Genomic DNA, 16,387 nt, shown 5'->3' on the forward strand with positions numbered 1-16,387 from the left:
GAATTTGGCCGAAAGCAGGGAGTAGGATTTAAAAGCAGGATGTGTCATTGCTTCAGAAATGCCTTTCTTCCATTATGAACTGTGCAGTACTGACAATGTGGGCCCATCGCTCACTTTTATTTTTGAGTAAATAACGAATTGCGATAGGCTTGTGTTTACTCCAAGCAACTTGTAAAAGGAAAGGCAGCTTTTTGCACTCTAAACTCTAGGCGAGTTTTATACAATTTATACTGAAGATTTGTTTTAATAGGCAGTTTTAATACTTATTTTGTGTTTTCCAATTTCCTAATGGTGCTGGTTTTTCCTCTTCCAGAAGGGAACAAAGCAGAGCATAAGATGGGAAGCTCAGTCGAGACTAGAGCAGACGCAGCCTGGCAGGGTTTTTTCCAGTGCCCTTCTTCTGTTTCCTTTCCGTACTTTTTCCATTTTATTTTTTAAAATCTTCAGGGACTCCCAAGTTACAGGTGCGGGAATGAACAGGAGCTGGGGCCAAAATTCCTAGGGTTTGACTCCAGACTCACTCATGCAAATTCAAACCTGCTGTTTTCAGTGGATTTCCTTCATATTTACAGAATGAGACCCCAGATCTGTTCTCAATCTTTAATAGACATGAAAGTTTTACTTTTTGCCTTTCTTTTTAACGGTTGGATTGCTCTCATTCTGCACAGCCCTCTGGAATGCTTCCCTGCAACCCGGGAATTTTTATTGCTGCTGAGCTGACAAGCAGTATGTTTTTTCTTTCTCTTCCTCCCTCTTTCCGGGAAAGTATGCATCTGATGATGAACAGCGAATAGTTTTTATGAAAAGTAGAAAGTTGCATTGCTGCCTACTTGCCAATATGATATTTTTTTCATAGCAAGTTTAATCCAAATTCCAAAATTGCGCAGGGTGCACGAGAGCAGAGCCAGTGGGAGGGGATGAGTGTGAGTGGTGAGTAGTGCATGAGAGGGGCTGGGTTTACTAGCCCAGCGCGGCACAGGACTGACGCAACTGGGCATCGACTGGCCTCCAGTGGGCAAATCCACACGTTGTGCGTGGCACAGCAAAGCCTTGGCCAGCGGATCTCTCCTGGCTTGGGTATCTCTGTGCTGCACTCCCTGGTGTGGTTCAGACGTACCCCGTACTGATTCGCTAATCCTTATGTACAGGAAACGCTTCTCGTGATGTATCTTAAGCCCGTGAGATTTCCCGTCGTCTCTCCAGAGGAGGAATTCAATCACTACTAACTTATTTTTCTATTTTTATGTTCCAAGGAGATGTTTTAAGAAATTAAAGCAAGGCTAAACTTCTTTTTTTGAAAGGTGTGCAATTATATTAGAAACACGTCTTGTTCCAAAGTAGTAGACTGTAGAATTAGGTCAGGCACACCCTGCATGTGCGTGTTTCCTGCTTGCTCATATTTCTGAGAATAATTGTACATGGGAATGTTTTTGTAGATTTAAAGGAGTGTTGTCACCTTAAAAATGAGTTGTTTGGAGTTTTATTTAAGTCATTGTGGTTACGCTGTGGTTTAGGAAGAGAGGAAGATTGCTAACCATCTGATTCACTCGCTCGACGTGCTGGTCGTTATTTGCCGTTGGCAGACTGAATGGTGAAGTAAGGTTACTCACTTCTACTATTTTTACTCTCTTCGGACTTCCTTCTTGTCATGCCAGATGACAGTGAAGCAGTGCATAAGCTCTCAGATGTTACACTAAAGGGCTTTACTCTTAAATGGATTTTGACAGCTCAGCTTTTCGTGATTTTTCCTTTGAAGTTTCTGTGAATTTCTGCAAACTTGATACCTAAACTATTCTATAATGGCTCTTTAAAAACAAAAAAAAAATCCCAATGGTAAGGATAAGGAACAAGTAATATGATAAAAAGCTAGAAACCAGCAAGTCACTACTGATGTGTTCGTTATCTTTTGCTTAATAAAATGTCCTGCATCTAAATGGGTTTTCTCTGCTGGCCATGTTACTGTATTTGAGTTTTGTTTCCTTGCACACCTACGTACTGTTTATGTTGGTCTGCACAAGTTAAGCCATTCAGCTCCTTCCAGTAGCTGGGTGAGAACTGTGTACCTTGGGAAGTGGGTTTGGATGTGCCTCAGATTCGTTAGGAGGGGGAAGGATAACGTGATGAAGATCGTTCCAGCCTTTTCACGTTCCAGTAAGCTTCCTTCTTTCTCAAGAATTACATACAACAAGGATCAGCCTCTTTATCCCTGAAAAAGCTCTGTAACATGAATTGTTTGTGCCAAAGATGCATGGCTAAATAAAACTTTGTTTCCCATGTTTAGACAAAAACACCACTTAAATATCACTTCTATATTTTGCTCACAACAAAAGTGTTGGCTCTGAACAAGTTCAAATACAGATGAGTTCACTGTGACCATCAGCACGTGGTTTGGAGAACAGAGATGCCTGTTCGGTTGCAGAGTTCATTCTTAACTGTTGTGCTCTGGAGGGAGGAGGGACCCACACGCTCCCAGCTAGGCAAAACCAACGGCCGGAGTCAGGTGTGGAGTTTGATTTTTGACTGTAAGACTGAAAAATAAATCGCAGCCTACTTAAGAGCTCTTTCTCTGATATCTAGTGCTGAACGTGACACTGGGCTTTTGATATTCATGAGTTCCCAGCTCCTAAAATCCAGCTGTCCACAAGCTGTGAGCCTTCAGCTCCTCTGCAGGCTGGTCCTTACCTGGTCCTTCAGGCTCCGAGCGTGCAAACGAGTTACTGAGAAATGAGCTAAGAAATCCGGGTGTTTGTTTTGCTCCTCGTGATCAATTCTGCGGTCCCAGCCAATTTATGCTCGCCACGGGGTAGAAACGTGCACGGAAACAGACCTCAAAAGAAGATGGTAACCTGCTAGTATTTGTGCTGCTAACCGCGGGGTAACTGCCGGTGCGCGGCCAGGGAGCTCGAGCTGTGAACGTGCTAAAAGTCAGCGTAACACCTAGTTAGGGCGGCTGGCCCTGAAGATTAGGTCTCTTTTTCCATGTCCCTGTTTTCTTTCATAAAAGACTTCCCTGCAGTGCTTCCCTGCAGTGCTTCCCAGGGCTGTTAGGAGCAATGAGCAGTTAATATTTGTAAAAAGCTTTGAAGATGAATGGTGCTAATTATTATTTATAGGTATTCATTCTCACCACGGGTAGTTCACCTTGATCCTAGGCATGAAAGGAAACTAGGACATTTGTAAGCTGGTCAGGCGCGAGTATGGCTTTCTGAAGTCTTTATGTACTAGTTTCCCTACTGAGTTGTACGCGTGATTGCAATATATTTGTCATGTTAAATGACTAGTTTGGGTATTTATTGTACCAGGCAGATGTGCTAAAGGAATCCTTGTTCATTTGCTTTGTGCATAATGTGTAGGATTTGGGCATGCCAAGAGGGGACAGAAGACACGAAAATAATGTTAGCCTGGCTTAACTCTGATTATCAGCAGGGCTGGACGTTTGGCTTCCTGTCGATTTAATGAGGAAAATCAGATCTGATGCTTGTAGGAGCCACCACGATTGCAAAGAGCATCTGTTTCTGGATTTTCCCATCTCTGCAGTTTTTAGCACCTTTCACTGGTGCTAAACCTAGTATAATAGAAAAGAATGAGAAGAAAGATGTCAACAGCTGGGGCTTTCTTTTCCTAAAAATCCTGCGTAGCAGGTTAAGCAGAAAAGGGTGGGGAAACGATCGAGGAAAATTAATGTAATGTAGTTCCTGCATATCTGATGATATTTCTATGAATAGTTTCTGAGATACTGCAGCGGAGGGCTCTGCTGAATGGCGTGCAGGGTCTCCTGAACTGTCTGTGCATTTAGCTCAAATCTTTGGGTGACCATGAAGTTACAGGTTGCTGCCTTCATCAAAGGCAATGTTATTGTTGTGATAATCCAGTCTGTAGGCATTTCATGCTGTTTGACATCGCTTAAATATGGCTTATAAAGCAAGCCTCTTGCGAAGTTGTGGAATGTAAGTGTCCCTTGATAAAGCTGCTGTTTGCCTGGATATAAACTGCTTATTGATCTGACTCCCTGCCTAAATTCTCCTTTCTGCTAACTAACGTATTAAATAGTTAAGAGATTGTTCAGCCAGCGCAAGGGGAGCTTATTGGCAGAACCACGGCGATGGAGCGCTCTTGAAAGAAGGAGGCCTAAGAAGTAAATTTTATGCTTATCAAGTTTTCTTAATGGGGTTCTTGTCAGCTCAGAGAGCAAGATCTGTTCCCAGGTGAGCGTGTGAGCATCTCCGTTTTAGCAGGGAGCTTGTTTCTATGCAGAAAAGTTTGAGGGGCACAAAGATTTCCTGAGACACAACCCAGTATGTTGTTTGTGTTCCTCCCAGTCTCAAGAATGACTCCTCTTAAGGGCTGTCCCAAGGTGATTACGTCCACTCGACAAGGACTTTTTTTCCCCATCTCAAAACACTTTTGCCTACAGAAATCAAACTGCAGCTTTAAAAAAAATACATTTTGGCTTTCTGTGCAGTTACCAAATTTTAAAGCATTTTGGTCAAAAAGTATATAGCATAATTATAATGTTTGGAATTCAGTAAATATGTTTGAAACCACAGAATTAGTTGTATAAATAGTTTAAGATTTGCTGTCTGGAAAACTCAATTTCCTCGCAATAATTACAATAGGCTGTATGAAATAGGGAGATGGTTGAATTTTTGTTGCTACCTTTGAAATTGGCAATTCTGGAATTGATTTAAAGGCGCTTTTTTTTTTTTTTTGGATGGGGTGTAGTACACTGTGTGGGTTTGCGTATTTGAGTTTACTTCAGACAGCGGTTTTCTGCATGTTCTGTATGTTTACTCGTTTATGTGGCTCGTTCCTGTCCCAGTGGGTTTGTCCCGCAGTTGTGTGAGCGGGGCGGTTTGTGCAGTGCATTGGTATGTTCTGCTGCGATACTGGGGACTCCAGACACCCGTGTCCCGCTGCCCAGCAGACTCCTGGCCCTCCTAACTGCCGCTCTGCTGGGCTGGCGCACGAGGGAAGAGGGCAAAAGATTGCAGAGGTTTATTCATGGGGAGTTTGTGGTCAAATCGGCCAACGAGGGTGGTGAGACGCTTGCACAGGTTGCCGAGGGAGGTGGTGGACGTCCCATCCCTGGAGACGCTCAAGGCCAGGCTTGATGAGGCTCTGAGCAGCCTCATCTAGTTGAAGATGTCCCTGCTCACTGCAGGGGGGTTGGACTAGGTGACCTTTAAAGGTCCCTTCCAACCCAGCACATTCTATGATTTGTTCATGTGTGACCATGTGCAAGGCAGCATTCCCTTGGGTTTCTGATGGGACTGATGAGGGGGTTCTCTGCTGCGGGGTCCAGGCAGCAGGTGCAATGGGTCCCGGGGAAACAGCCGGGAAAGTGCCGGGAGAGGGAGTTTTCTGGGGTTGTGATAACGGCCCCGGCCAACGCTGGGTGGCTGGGGAGAGGAGAGGCGCATAGTGATGCGCCGTTAAGTTTACTGGAAGCAAGATGACCCTCGTAGGCTCCTGGTTGCTGTTCCTACCAGCCAGCCAGAGCCTTTAAAAAAGGAAAGAACACAGGAGCTTTTCACATGGTTTTGCTGTCGCCAAAAATCTTCCTCCTGATGAACATCACATGATGCGTAAGCAGCAGTTTTTCTAAAAATATACAGATCTAATAACACTGGCAACTTGGTTTCGGTTTTACAGATGAAGGAATTGTTATTCCTTTTTTAAATTTCTCATTAAGAATGAAATGCTTACGCTGACTGCCAGTAACGACAGGCTTGAAGCCCAGCACTGAACTGCTCATTAAGGCCTTCATCCTCAGCAGGTCCTGACCAGAAAACTCGCCAACTCTTATTTGGCATTTTGTTGTTTTATTAGTGCTCTATTTTGTCTGGTTTGTATCTAGCCATGTCAGTGTTCTGCCATGCTTTATGGATGGCACCCGCAGGCCCCAGAGTCTTAATTCTGCCAAGAAAAAGACACAGGACAATTGTTCTGCAGGGGGGAAATTGGGAAAATTCATTAATGAGGAAATTGGTGTTTTATGCTTGAGAGAGTGAAAGGAAAACACTTAAGGCCAAGAAAAGGAGAGCTGTTTCTTGTCCAAGGCAATAGCAGGACAAAATACATGCCAACGAGAGTGAGGGAAAGACGCAGCAGAAGAGATCTGTTAGAAGATATAAAGGAGTGGAGTGAAGCGAGTCTTAAAGATAGGAACAGGGGAAAAGAATTTCACTTAAGAGTGAAATGGCCAAAGTGCAAAAATGGAAGGTGTCTCTCTGTGTGTGCTGAAAGAACATTTAAGGTTTGAAGGGCATTGGTTAAAGCAGTGTGTGTCGGGCTGGGCCAGGGTGGGATGGATGTAAGGCCGCTGCAGTCGAGGCTGTTCTACGTGATATGGGGGTGTGTGTAGGACTGTATTGGGTTAAATGCTGGGGTGAGCACTATGTGGCAGGAGGTGATAAGTCAAGAAGGAGGAAGACCAAAAAAAAAAAAAAAGCAATCACTGGGAGCAGGGAACCTCCTAGTCAAACCTCAGAGTGGTTAAGAGGCAATGCCTGAGCTGTTAACTGGGAAAAGGTTGTATTTCGGGCTATAGCCACGTTCCCGAGCTCATTTTGCCAGTGCTGGGAATCAAGAGGTACATAAACATTTTTAAAGGGCTGGAGTGGTCTGGAGGTCAGGCAACTGCGTGGAGGGTTTTTGCAGGAACACACACGTGATCTAAAGACATTGGCAGCTTTAGACTTACTTTTAAAAAAGAAAAGGTTTATAGATTAAGTAGACCCCTGGTTACTTAATACCTCCCCTCCCCCCCCACCCCTTCCTAGGTTAGTGTAGGGGCATAACTGGCATCATAAGCGTCTCTGAAGCCCAGTGAAGTATCTGAAGAAAAGCCTTTGGAGCCTGAGGGACTTTGCTTGTGGTACCAGATACAGGGATTTGAGCTTCATTGCTTGGGAGTTTCTTCCAAAATTAACAACCTGGTATTTTCTCTCCCAGCTCTTCTCTTAGGAAACGCAACCAACTCCTGACATCACGGAGGCCCAGCATGAATGTTAACTGTGCTGGTGGGACAGACTGGTCAAGAAATCCAGAGTCCAGTTGCTCTGTGGAAAACAGAAGTGTAGCAGTCCATGAGTCAGAAGAAAGTAATGTGGTGCTAGGAGGTCACAGCCCTGCTGCAGTTCCCAGGACTGAGGGTAAGGATAATGTAGCTTTAGAGTAGCCTTTAAGGGAGATGTTTATTTTTTTTGAAGGGTGTTATGTTTTGGAAAAATTCCAGTGTCCCGAGGCAGTTTGTACTGGGGAGTGCAGAATGTTCATACCCTGCCTTTGCCGGGCTGGTGTAAAGGACAGAGGTCCACAGCAGAGTTCAGGGTCTTGCTGTCTTGGCAACATCATCACATGGGTATGCCCTGGACGGCCAACGTGCAGCTCCTCCTGAGGCTGTCCCCAGGCAGATAAACCGAAAGCAGCGTGACAGTCCTGCCGAGCTGTGTGCCCACCAGGACCGGGCGTTGAGCATTGCTGGCTTAAACCTCCTCTAGTGTGGTGTGTGCTTCTGCTCCAGCCTTCTCGCGAGAGTAGGTGTCAGTGCTCGGCATCAGTGTCTGTATTTCTGGCCTTCTCTAATTCCTGTGCTCCTGCTCTTTTCCCCACTGAATCCATCTTATTTTAACAAGGAGTATTAAGCATCATAGTTTGTACAAAATTTTTTATCTAAAATCCAACCTCTAGCTCAATTTGAAAATGCAGTCTGGTTCCATGTCATGATGCTACCCTGACAATTATGTATATTGACATCGTTTGTTATTGTATGACTCAGTTCTCTCATTACAGTAGAAAGTGTTACTATGAAATTATGTTTTTCAATAAATTATGTCTTACCCTTGCCATATTTGTTTGTCTCTCTCAGCTTTAGATTCTGAATGCCGACACGCCGCTTGTCCAGTAACTCCCCAGATCACTAGCATGTTGTCTGCTCCTGAAGACACACACAACTGTCATTTCCAAGATGGAAGTAAGAGACAGTCAGAGTATTTTAATACCCAGGAACGCCATGGATGCTGCGCTCTGTCTTCAAGCATCAATTCACAAACAGTGGCTCCAGAGAAAGTGACGCTTGTGGTAGATGGCACTCGCTTTGCAGTGAATCCACAGATTTTCACAGCTCATCCTGATACTATGCTGGGAAGGTGGGTGATTTCCACCATTTTCAGGATACCTCAAGGGGGTCAAATGTTTGCTGAAATGGAACAAACCCTTAATTTTTGTTTTGTGATCTCATCTGCACGCACAAGCGAAGTGAGGTTGACCTCATTCAGAACTTGGCTGTTTGTGAGGCCTTGAAGATAAGACCAGATGTAGAGAGAGTTGGTAGTTTTCTAGATAACATTCTCCCTTCAGTCCACTTCCTTCAAACAATGTGCACTTTCAGCTAGACACAGTGCGCTTTTGCCTTCTCTCTGAGTATTTGCCTTGTTTGTAAGTAGTACATCTGTTCACAGCTGATAAATTCCCTTCCAAAATGGGGAAAATGATAATGCTCCATCCCCCTTCTGCTGTTATCTTATGATACTCTCCCACAAGAGAAGTTACTCGGCTCCCTGGAACGTGGCTTAGAGGTTGTAGCCTATTGATGCAACAAGAAACACTCATTTGTTGTATTGCCACCAGCGCTTTGACCCCTCTCTGGCCAAAGGGAGACGGGTGCTGTGGGGTTAATAACCCTTGCACGGGTCTTTGTGTAAAACAAGGGATCGGAAGGCAGGCGGGGGGTTATCTTGCATAGCCTCAGTGAAAGGGCTTTATTGCCAGGGTATTTCCTGACCCAGGGTGGAATGAGCTGTTCCTTTAAACTGTGGTTGTTCCATACAATACAGTAGCTGTAGCGACAGACAGAGTCCAGCTGTAGGAGGACTTAGCCGAGACAGCTCTTGTGCTTATTTACTGCGTAAGCGATTGGAGTATAGGTTTCGAGTTACTGTATATACGTATCGCTGCTGGTTTTGTTTAACCTCAGTGCACCTATTGGCCTCTAGAATTAGTGTGTTTAAGCATACTTGTGCACTTACATAGGTTTTTATCTATTCAGAATGTTTGGACCAGGAAGAGAATATAATTTCACCAGGCCAAATGAAAAGGGAGAATACGAAATTGCGGAAGGAATTAGCTCGGCTGTGTTCCGGACTGTGCTGGTAAGGAGATCTTTGCAGATTGGGGGGCGGGGGGAACACAAACCAAAAAACAAAACAATCTGCTTGTCACATGTGTAAAACCGAGCCATCTCCCAGGCAGCTGCACACCCCCTGGGGACATATTCTTTTATTACTGTTTTGCTTTGCGATATAAAAAGAAGGAAATATAATAGGCCTTGGTATGAGTCATCATTTCAGGTACTTGTTCCTGTTGCCTTTTACCTTTCTTGTGTCATGCCGTTGTAGTTCCTGAGCTGTGTCCTGTCCTTGTGGTTGCACAGAAACACGTATTGCATATGAGATGTTATGAAACCCTGTGTCATGGGAAAACTGTTAACTGGAGCTCACCGTTTATCAGACCCAAGAGAATCTGCAGAGACGTAGATTCTCGGACCAGCATGGCTGTTTTGACTGTTCACAGAGCTATATATAACCTCTGTAACTCCCAAATGTTGGTTAACAGACCAAAGAACTAATTAAAAACTATCAGAGGCCAAGCTATTCTTAATTTTTCTCTCCAAAAATTGTCCTTTTATTTGCAGGATTATTACAAAACCGGAATCATTAACTGCCCTGATGGGATTTCCATCCCAGACCTTCGAGACACATGTGATTACCTCTGCATAAACTTTGATTTCAACACAATCAAATGTCAAGATTTAAGTAAGTATGGAGAGAAATCAGCTCTTAGGAGGTCACCTGCATGGTGTTGAGCAGTCTGATCCCGGTTCGGTGCATTTCTTAATTGTGTGCTTTAAGCATGAAGGTATGGACTCCACTAGGACTCATGTATGTGTTGCATTTAAACAGCTTCCTTTTTTGCTGCATCAGTCCAACGTGAAGTGATTGAATCCTGCCGAACGCAGACACCTTGCTCAAAAAAGCAAACTGAAATTGTCAAAATTCCAGTCTCCTCTCGTAACAGAGGCTGAGAAGAAGAGCTTGCCGTTACAGCCAAATAAAATGAAAGCTAAGAGCAGGGTTATGACTTCTATCTAAAATGTACCAGAGAATCATGAATAACTTAAGCTGATGGATGAGGAGCAGAGCAGGAACCAAAGACACCAAAGTTGGAAAGTAGTAGAGAGTTCCTAGTCATGAAGGGATCTGATTTGGAGCAGTTTTTTGTGGGTATGCTGGCAAAAAAAAAAAAGTACTTTCAAGATAAGCAAATCTGTGAAAGGCACTATACTGAAATGGGGCATACGGTATCGTGGCACAGGCCGTGGATGGAATTCGCTGCCCTGTCCTCTGATGAGCGATCACAGACAAGGCAGAAAATGTGCTTTCAAGGACAGAGGTTGTTGCTGGAAATTTAAGTATCATAATGAATTAGTTGTTTAGTCTGTTACTGTTTTGCTGTATTGATTGGACCTTGGTGTTGTTTCAATGGTAATGTAATGGTTCCATGGTGTAATTTGCATCCCATTTGAAATGCAGTCTCAGGTATCTGATTGTGCCAGTTCTGGAGCTGGAGACAGTTGATGCATCTGAACATACGTTAAGGAGTTTGGCTAAAGAAGAATGCAGGCTGTGCTGTGGAATGTATCTGGAAAGTGTAGAGCTGAGACACATTTTCATACTGTGTGAAAAAGCTCATCATATGATTTTTGTCTCATTAGGCGCTCTGTTACATGAGCTCTCCAATGACGGTGCTCACAAGCAGTTTGACAGCTACCTGGAGGAGCTGATTCTGCCTATAATGGTGGATAGCGCAAGGAAAGGGGAACGTGAATGCCATATCGTCGTGCTGACGGATGAAGACACTGTGGACTGGGATGAAGATCATCCACCTCCGATGGGAGAGGAGTACTCGCAAAGTAAGGGCACCACGTCGGAGCTCCTGGCGCTGTGTTTAGTGTACACCCAGACGTGCGGCCATAAGAAAAGAACCTGTTGCCCAAACAGCAGTCTTCCTCCAGGAAGAGGTGCTGGCACATGGAGTCCTGTTTCATACGTTCCTTCTGAACTGGCTGCTGTTAGAGGCAGGATGCCTGGCTAGTTAGAGCTGTGCTCTGGCTACCTGTGTTGGTCTGACGCCACGCACTGCACCTTTTCCTTTTGTTTACTGCCGCCCCCTCAGCCTTTTCCTGGCTCCCCAGTGAGTGAATGCTCTTTGCTTTAAAACCCATCACCACCCATTCTATCCAGGCTGTAACGCGCATCCCGGCCCTCCCACCAGGGAAGTGCAGACAATCCCGGTGATGAGAACGGATGCCTGAAGTAGTTCTTGGAAACCAGACCTGGTTTTTGGCATCCCCACAGCTGAGCATGTCATAAATGGGGAGAAGGTCCCTCCTCGTAGATTCTAATCACCCTTTTTTTTTCTCAAGTCCTTTACAGTTCCAAGCTGTACAGATTCTTCAAGTACATTGAGAACCGCGATGTTGCAAAAGCTGTATTAAAGGAGCGGGGCCTGAAAAATATTCGCATTGGCATTGAAGGTAAAGTATTTCTTCAACAAAGGAAATCGTAAAACAGGTGACTCCATGGTCAGTAAAGCCTGGTTTCCTCTGGACTCTAGGCGTTTCCTGTTTTGCTCCGTGTTTTACTAGGCATTTATTTTTATGAAACTAGTAGAAGCTGGGCATGTTCCTTCACCTCTAGCATGTTACACTGAAATTGGCCGGGATGCTTAAAAGTTAAGGGAAAACGAAAGATATGCAGCATGTACCAGCAAGCTTTGTCTCTTTAGGACCGAGTAAACAGGAAACAGGAGTCAAATGCTTCCACCTGCCGATCCCTTACGGATCTTAGAGAATGCTGTGCTCTGTCCTGGGAGACTCGGATTTTCCTAGTAGCTGTTAGTACACCAAATGGCTAATGCTGCGCAGCCGTTGGTCATACGGTTGCACACAGGGCTGCACCGTCTTTTCAGGGGAAAAGGAAGCAAGCCAATAACGTGGAATGTGAGCATTTGTCCGCAAGTCCCCCCTGCCCCTGTAATTATTCCTGCCTGGCTGTTCTTCTGCGATCCTGTTGTCCCTTTGCGCAAGTCAAAGGTGTGTGGTGCCAACTGACTGGCTGTCTGTGTTTTCAGGATATCCCACCTGTAAAGAGAAGGTGAAGAGGAGGCCCGGTGGCCGGTCAGAAGTGATATACAACTATGTTCAACGGCCGTTCATCCAGATGTCATGGGAAAAGGAAGAAGGCAAAAGCCGTCACGTTGATTTCCAGTGTGTTCGGAGCAAATCTCTAACAAACCTAGTCACTGTGGGTGATGACGTTTCAGAGGACCATGAGGTTGTAATGCATCACCCCCCACAAGTAGATGAACTCGACAGGCTAAACGCGCCCTTCTCCCAGATGGCTGTTAACGATCTACCAGATTAGTCGTGGCTCAGGGTGGAAAGTCCTGCTTGATGTGGGAACATCTCAGCATAGTTTCATCCCAGGCGATGGAACACAGACTCCTGCGAGGTGCTTTATCCTCGTTCGTGCTCTTACTACATTGTCATATTTCAAGCATGTTAATAAAGAGCCACACTCCATAGTCTAATTGTGCAATCAAAAGCAACATCTCCTCAAACAAAAAGAAATTATGCTGTTTGTTTCTACTACAAAGGCTTTCAGACTGGTGGGTGCTGAATATTTTACCTAAACTTCTAAAAAGAGAAGCAGCAGTATTTAGAAACGTCTTGTTTGACGTGAGAGAGGCAATTCTGGACCTGTCAAGACAAAGCTTTCCTTTACCATTAGGCACTTAGCTTTGCTTTTGTGATAATCAGTTACAAAGGACGCAACATCAAAGCAGGACAGATGATGCTCTTTCATCAACCAGCAGAAATGTAGCACAGTTGTGACAGCAAAATCCTGAGTTTGGAGGAATCTGTTTACACTGCCACCTGGCTTTGCATCCAGCATGTTGTACTGCTGTTCTAGGGAAGGACGAACTAGTTCAAGTAGGAAGCATATGCCTGTTTGCAGGAATTTCCCATGTATACTTCTCCAAAAGTTGGAATCACTGTTTTTAGGGATGTTGTCTGTTAAGTTCAGTAAAGCAAGTAGATCGCGCTGAAGGAAAAAGCAAATAAGAAGAGGTTGTAGTTGATATTTTACCACCAAAGTAAATCTGTTTAGTAGCCTAATAGATGTAAGAAGCTTTCTAGAGGTGACTGTGCATGCTAAAGACTTTCAGTTGTCTCCATCCCCCTGCTAAGGCAAAAAAAAGCCGGTGGAGGAGCTCCCAGTACAGCCAGTTTACTACCTGAGTAAAATCCTTGATCCTCCTCAACCTTAGCCAGCCAAAATTCCTGTAGACTCTCCAAGGAGCACTCCGCTGTTGCAGCGTTAAAAGCTACTTTCTTCCCAGTTTAGAGCTGACTTGGACCATTTTGCTGTCAGGCAGGTAAGAAATATCAATAGCAAACAAAGCATTCAGTAGCGAAAAATACACATACCTGGGAACTACTCTCCTTTGCTGCTCTGAATATATTATCCTAGTCTGTGGTTAAGGCTCTGTTCAGTTTGGATTCGGGGCCAACAAAGCTGTGACTGTAAGTATAGACTTACAGTTTAGCTCGGTTATATTAGAGCCTTGCTGGTCCCGTTCCTGCAGCATGGAGTTACCCGTGGGCTTCCTTAACCCCCTGAACAGCTCACGCTCCTGATGGCTGTGTAGAGATATTACGTACCCAAAGCAGAGTACTTAAACGTGGTGCTGGTGCAAAGAAAAGCTGAATCCCATTCAAAAAGAAACAGGGGGAGAGAGCTCCTTTGCAAAGTTAAGTTCAGGTCAGTTCTTCTCTTGCAATTGCCTGCTGTTGAAACCTGTAACACTTAGGCATTGAGTTACCTGGTTATCCTTGGCAAAATAGAGGTAGGTATCAGTCTGCTCCTAAAAAGTTTAATCCTTTGTTGTCAGGGTTGCATCATCAAACCAATTATTATTCTCCATCTGTCTGCAAAGTACGTGGTAGACTTAGCACGGAAGATTGCTGTTACTGTTTTGCTGCTAATGAGGCGGGTTTTCTTCCTCAGTGTAAGGAACGTGACAACATCAATCACAAATTTTCCTGGAGGTTTATGGGTGTCGTTTTAGTGAAGAGTAACAAAATCTCTGCCAAGGCATATACTTGCTGATATATTTAGTTCCCATTTGTATGGATGCAGGTTCCATTATTTGCAGTGTTTCTGTTCTTAGCTTCTTTCCTAAGTGCAGCAAATAGATTTCTTCTTTTATAAGTGCCTATGGGAAGATTTCCAAAAGTGCTCCAGGACTTCCTGAGAGTTTGGGTGCCCAAGTCCACCTGATTACTTTTGAAAATTCCTCCCTGCGTGCCATTGGATCGGTTTAGAGAAGTGTCCTTCAGTATCTGCACAGAGGTGGTGTGCAATCACTTTCCATTATTGCTCTAGATGAATTTCTATTTTTGTAGTAGAGAAAGGAAGACATATGGACCATTAACCTTCCAGCCGAGGGCCAGACCAAACCCATCACCTGCCTTGGTAACGAGCCATTCCCACAAGTCAAGCAAAGGCACTGGTGAGACTGTCCCCCAGCAATGATGGAACTTGCCCCACAGCCCTATGGATTTTTGTGTGTGTGTGTATTTATTTTTACAGCACTGTAAGTTTTAAGTAAATGTGTATGGGTATCGACCAGCTGACTTGGAATCGGAGTATACGCATGTTCGGCTCTAAGGACTAGAACGTGCATGTTGTTGAGCACTGCCCTGCAGGACTGCGTCAAGGCATCAGATGCCGAACATCTGACATTATCATCGAATCGCAGAATGGTTCGGGTTGGAAGGGACCTCAAAGATCATCTAGTTCCAGCCCCCCTGGCCTGGGCAGGGACACCTCCCACTAGACCAGGTTGCTCAAAGTCCCGTCCAGCCTGGATTGATGCCACCTTACAGGACCTGACAGCTAAGTACCACCTTCAGCCAAAACAAATCCCACCAGAGCCCGTCCCTGAGCCCAGTGTTAGCGGGGCCTCTTGAAGGATTTAGCCAGTTTATTAGAAATGGTGACCCCAGGCACTTCACTGCAACCAGCCATTGCCTGAGGGTTACAGACTGTCAATGCCTTGGAGGAGCTTGTTGGTGCTCTGTGTAATCAGTTGGACCTTCAGCGTGGGCTGGAGGTATCTGGCTTCCATGATTTCCACACAGTTTTTATTAGTCCAAAAAGCCATTGTAGTTTGTTGGCTTTCCCAAGTAATTAAAGATGAATTCTAGATTATTTTCTTGGTAGTGTGAGTTCCCTTAGAACACTAAATGAAATTGAAAAAGTATGTGTTTGCTTTTCCTCCTTCTCTCATTGTCACCCACTGTTCAGGTACGAGATCCAGTTTTGTCTTATTCTAGAAATACTGGAGTGTTCCCTGTGGTGTGTACGAACTACAGATGTATGGTTTCTTTTCTGTATTAAAGTATAAGTTATATGTGGCTTGTTTGGCTCTTTTAAAAATTGTTTTAATTGTGGACTAGAGGAATGGGCAGGGGATGGATGGCTCAAAGGCTGTGTCCTTGCTTCATAAAGTGACCCCGAAGTCTTAGAAGTAGTTTTGCATCAGACAGAGCCTGGTTGATTTGGAGCAGCCGCGCAGAAGCGTCACTACCCCTTGTGCTGGGAGGACCTCGATGTTCAGCAGCTGAGCGCAGTGATGTTCTAAAAGCAGCACATAACCCAGGTATGAGACGACACGACTTGACCCACAAGCTATGTGGCACCTCTAACAGGCCCTTCTGCTATTTTTGGTTAGATACTGTGAAAGATGCTCTCCACTTCTACCTACTTCCATCTTTGGAAGAAAACATTTCCATCTGCAGTGTTGGATGTATTTCAAAGGTTTTCTTGATGAATCTTGAGAAAAGCGTTAAGAGTTTGAACAAAGCTGGAATTTAGTGGAATTACTGAAGTGCTAAAAGGAGCTTGTACTCACAAGTGGAGCTGTCACAAATGTGAAGCAATTAAATAAGAACTGCAAGTTGATTTTGGCGTGTAACAGACTGGTAGAAAAAAAAGGAAGGGTCATGGCTTTGCTTCCAATGCCACTTGCTCACTGCTTATTATCCCTTTTAAAAATAGAAAGAGGAAAAGATTAAAAACAACTTGCCCTGAAGTTGGTAAACTGAAGCGACATTTACCCAATGCAGACACCCAGGCATGAGTAAGGCCAGGGTTGTCCACCCCTGCCAGGCACGTTCTGCCCAGGAAGGCTCCATTTTTCTGAAGCTCAGCCCTGTCTTTCATCGTTAGTGATGCTCATTTCTTCATGTCTGCTGCAC

The 16,387-nt window shown here is 44.6% G+C and overlaps 1 protein-coding gene across 8 annotated transcripts in view; it reads left to right on the forward strand.

Annotated features, from left to right (window-relative positions):
- Positions 1 to 15,545, forward strand: part of KCTD20 (potassium channel tetramerization domain containing 20) — a 29,761-nt gene extending 14,216 nt beyond the window's left edge. For all 8 annotated transcript variants that reach the window (XM_074564735.1, XM_074564736.1, XM_074564734.1 and 5 more), the window contains 7 exons: positions 6,955 to 7,154; positions 7,871 to 8,150; positions 9,050 to 9,152; positions 9,695 to 9,815; positions 10,775 to 10,972; positions 11,486 to 11,596; positions 12,193 to 15,545. In XM_074564735.1, the coding sequence (XP_074420836.1) occupies positions 7,004 to 7,154; positions 7,871 to 8,150; positions 9,050 to 9,152; positions 9,695 to 9,815; positions 10,775 to 10,972; positions 11,486 to 11,596; positions 12,193 to 12,485 (1,257 nt within the window). In that variant the 5' untranslated portion in view covers positions 6,955 to 7,003 and the 3' untranslated portion in view covers positions 12,486 to 15,545. The remainder of the gene's footprint in view (positions 1 to 6,954; positions 7,155 to 7,870; positions 8,151 to 9,049; positions 9,153 to 9,694; positions 9,816 to 10,774; positions 10,973 to 11,485; positions 11,597 to 12,192) is intronic.
- Positions 15,546 to 16,387: the final 842 nt, after the last annotated feature.

The sequence above is a fragment of the Larus michahellis genome, chromosome 21 (assembly GCF_964199755.1).
Source record: "Larus michahellis chromosome 21, bLarMic1.1, whole genome shotgun sequence".
NCBI lineage: Eukaryota > Metazoa > Chordata > Aves > Charadriiformes > Laridae > Larus > Larus michahellis.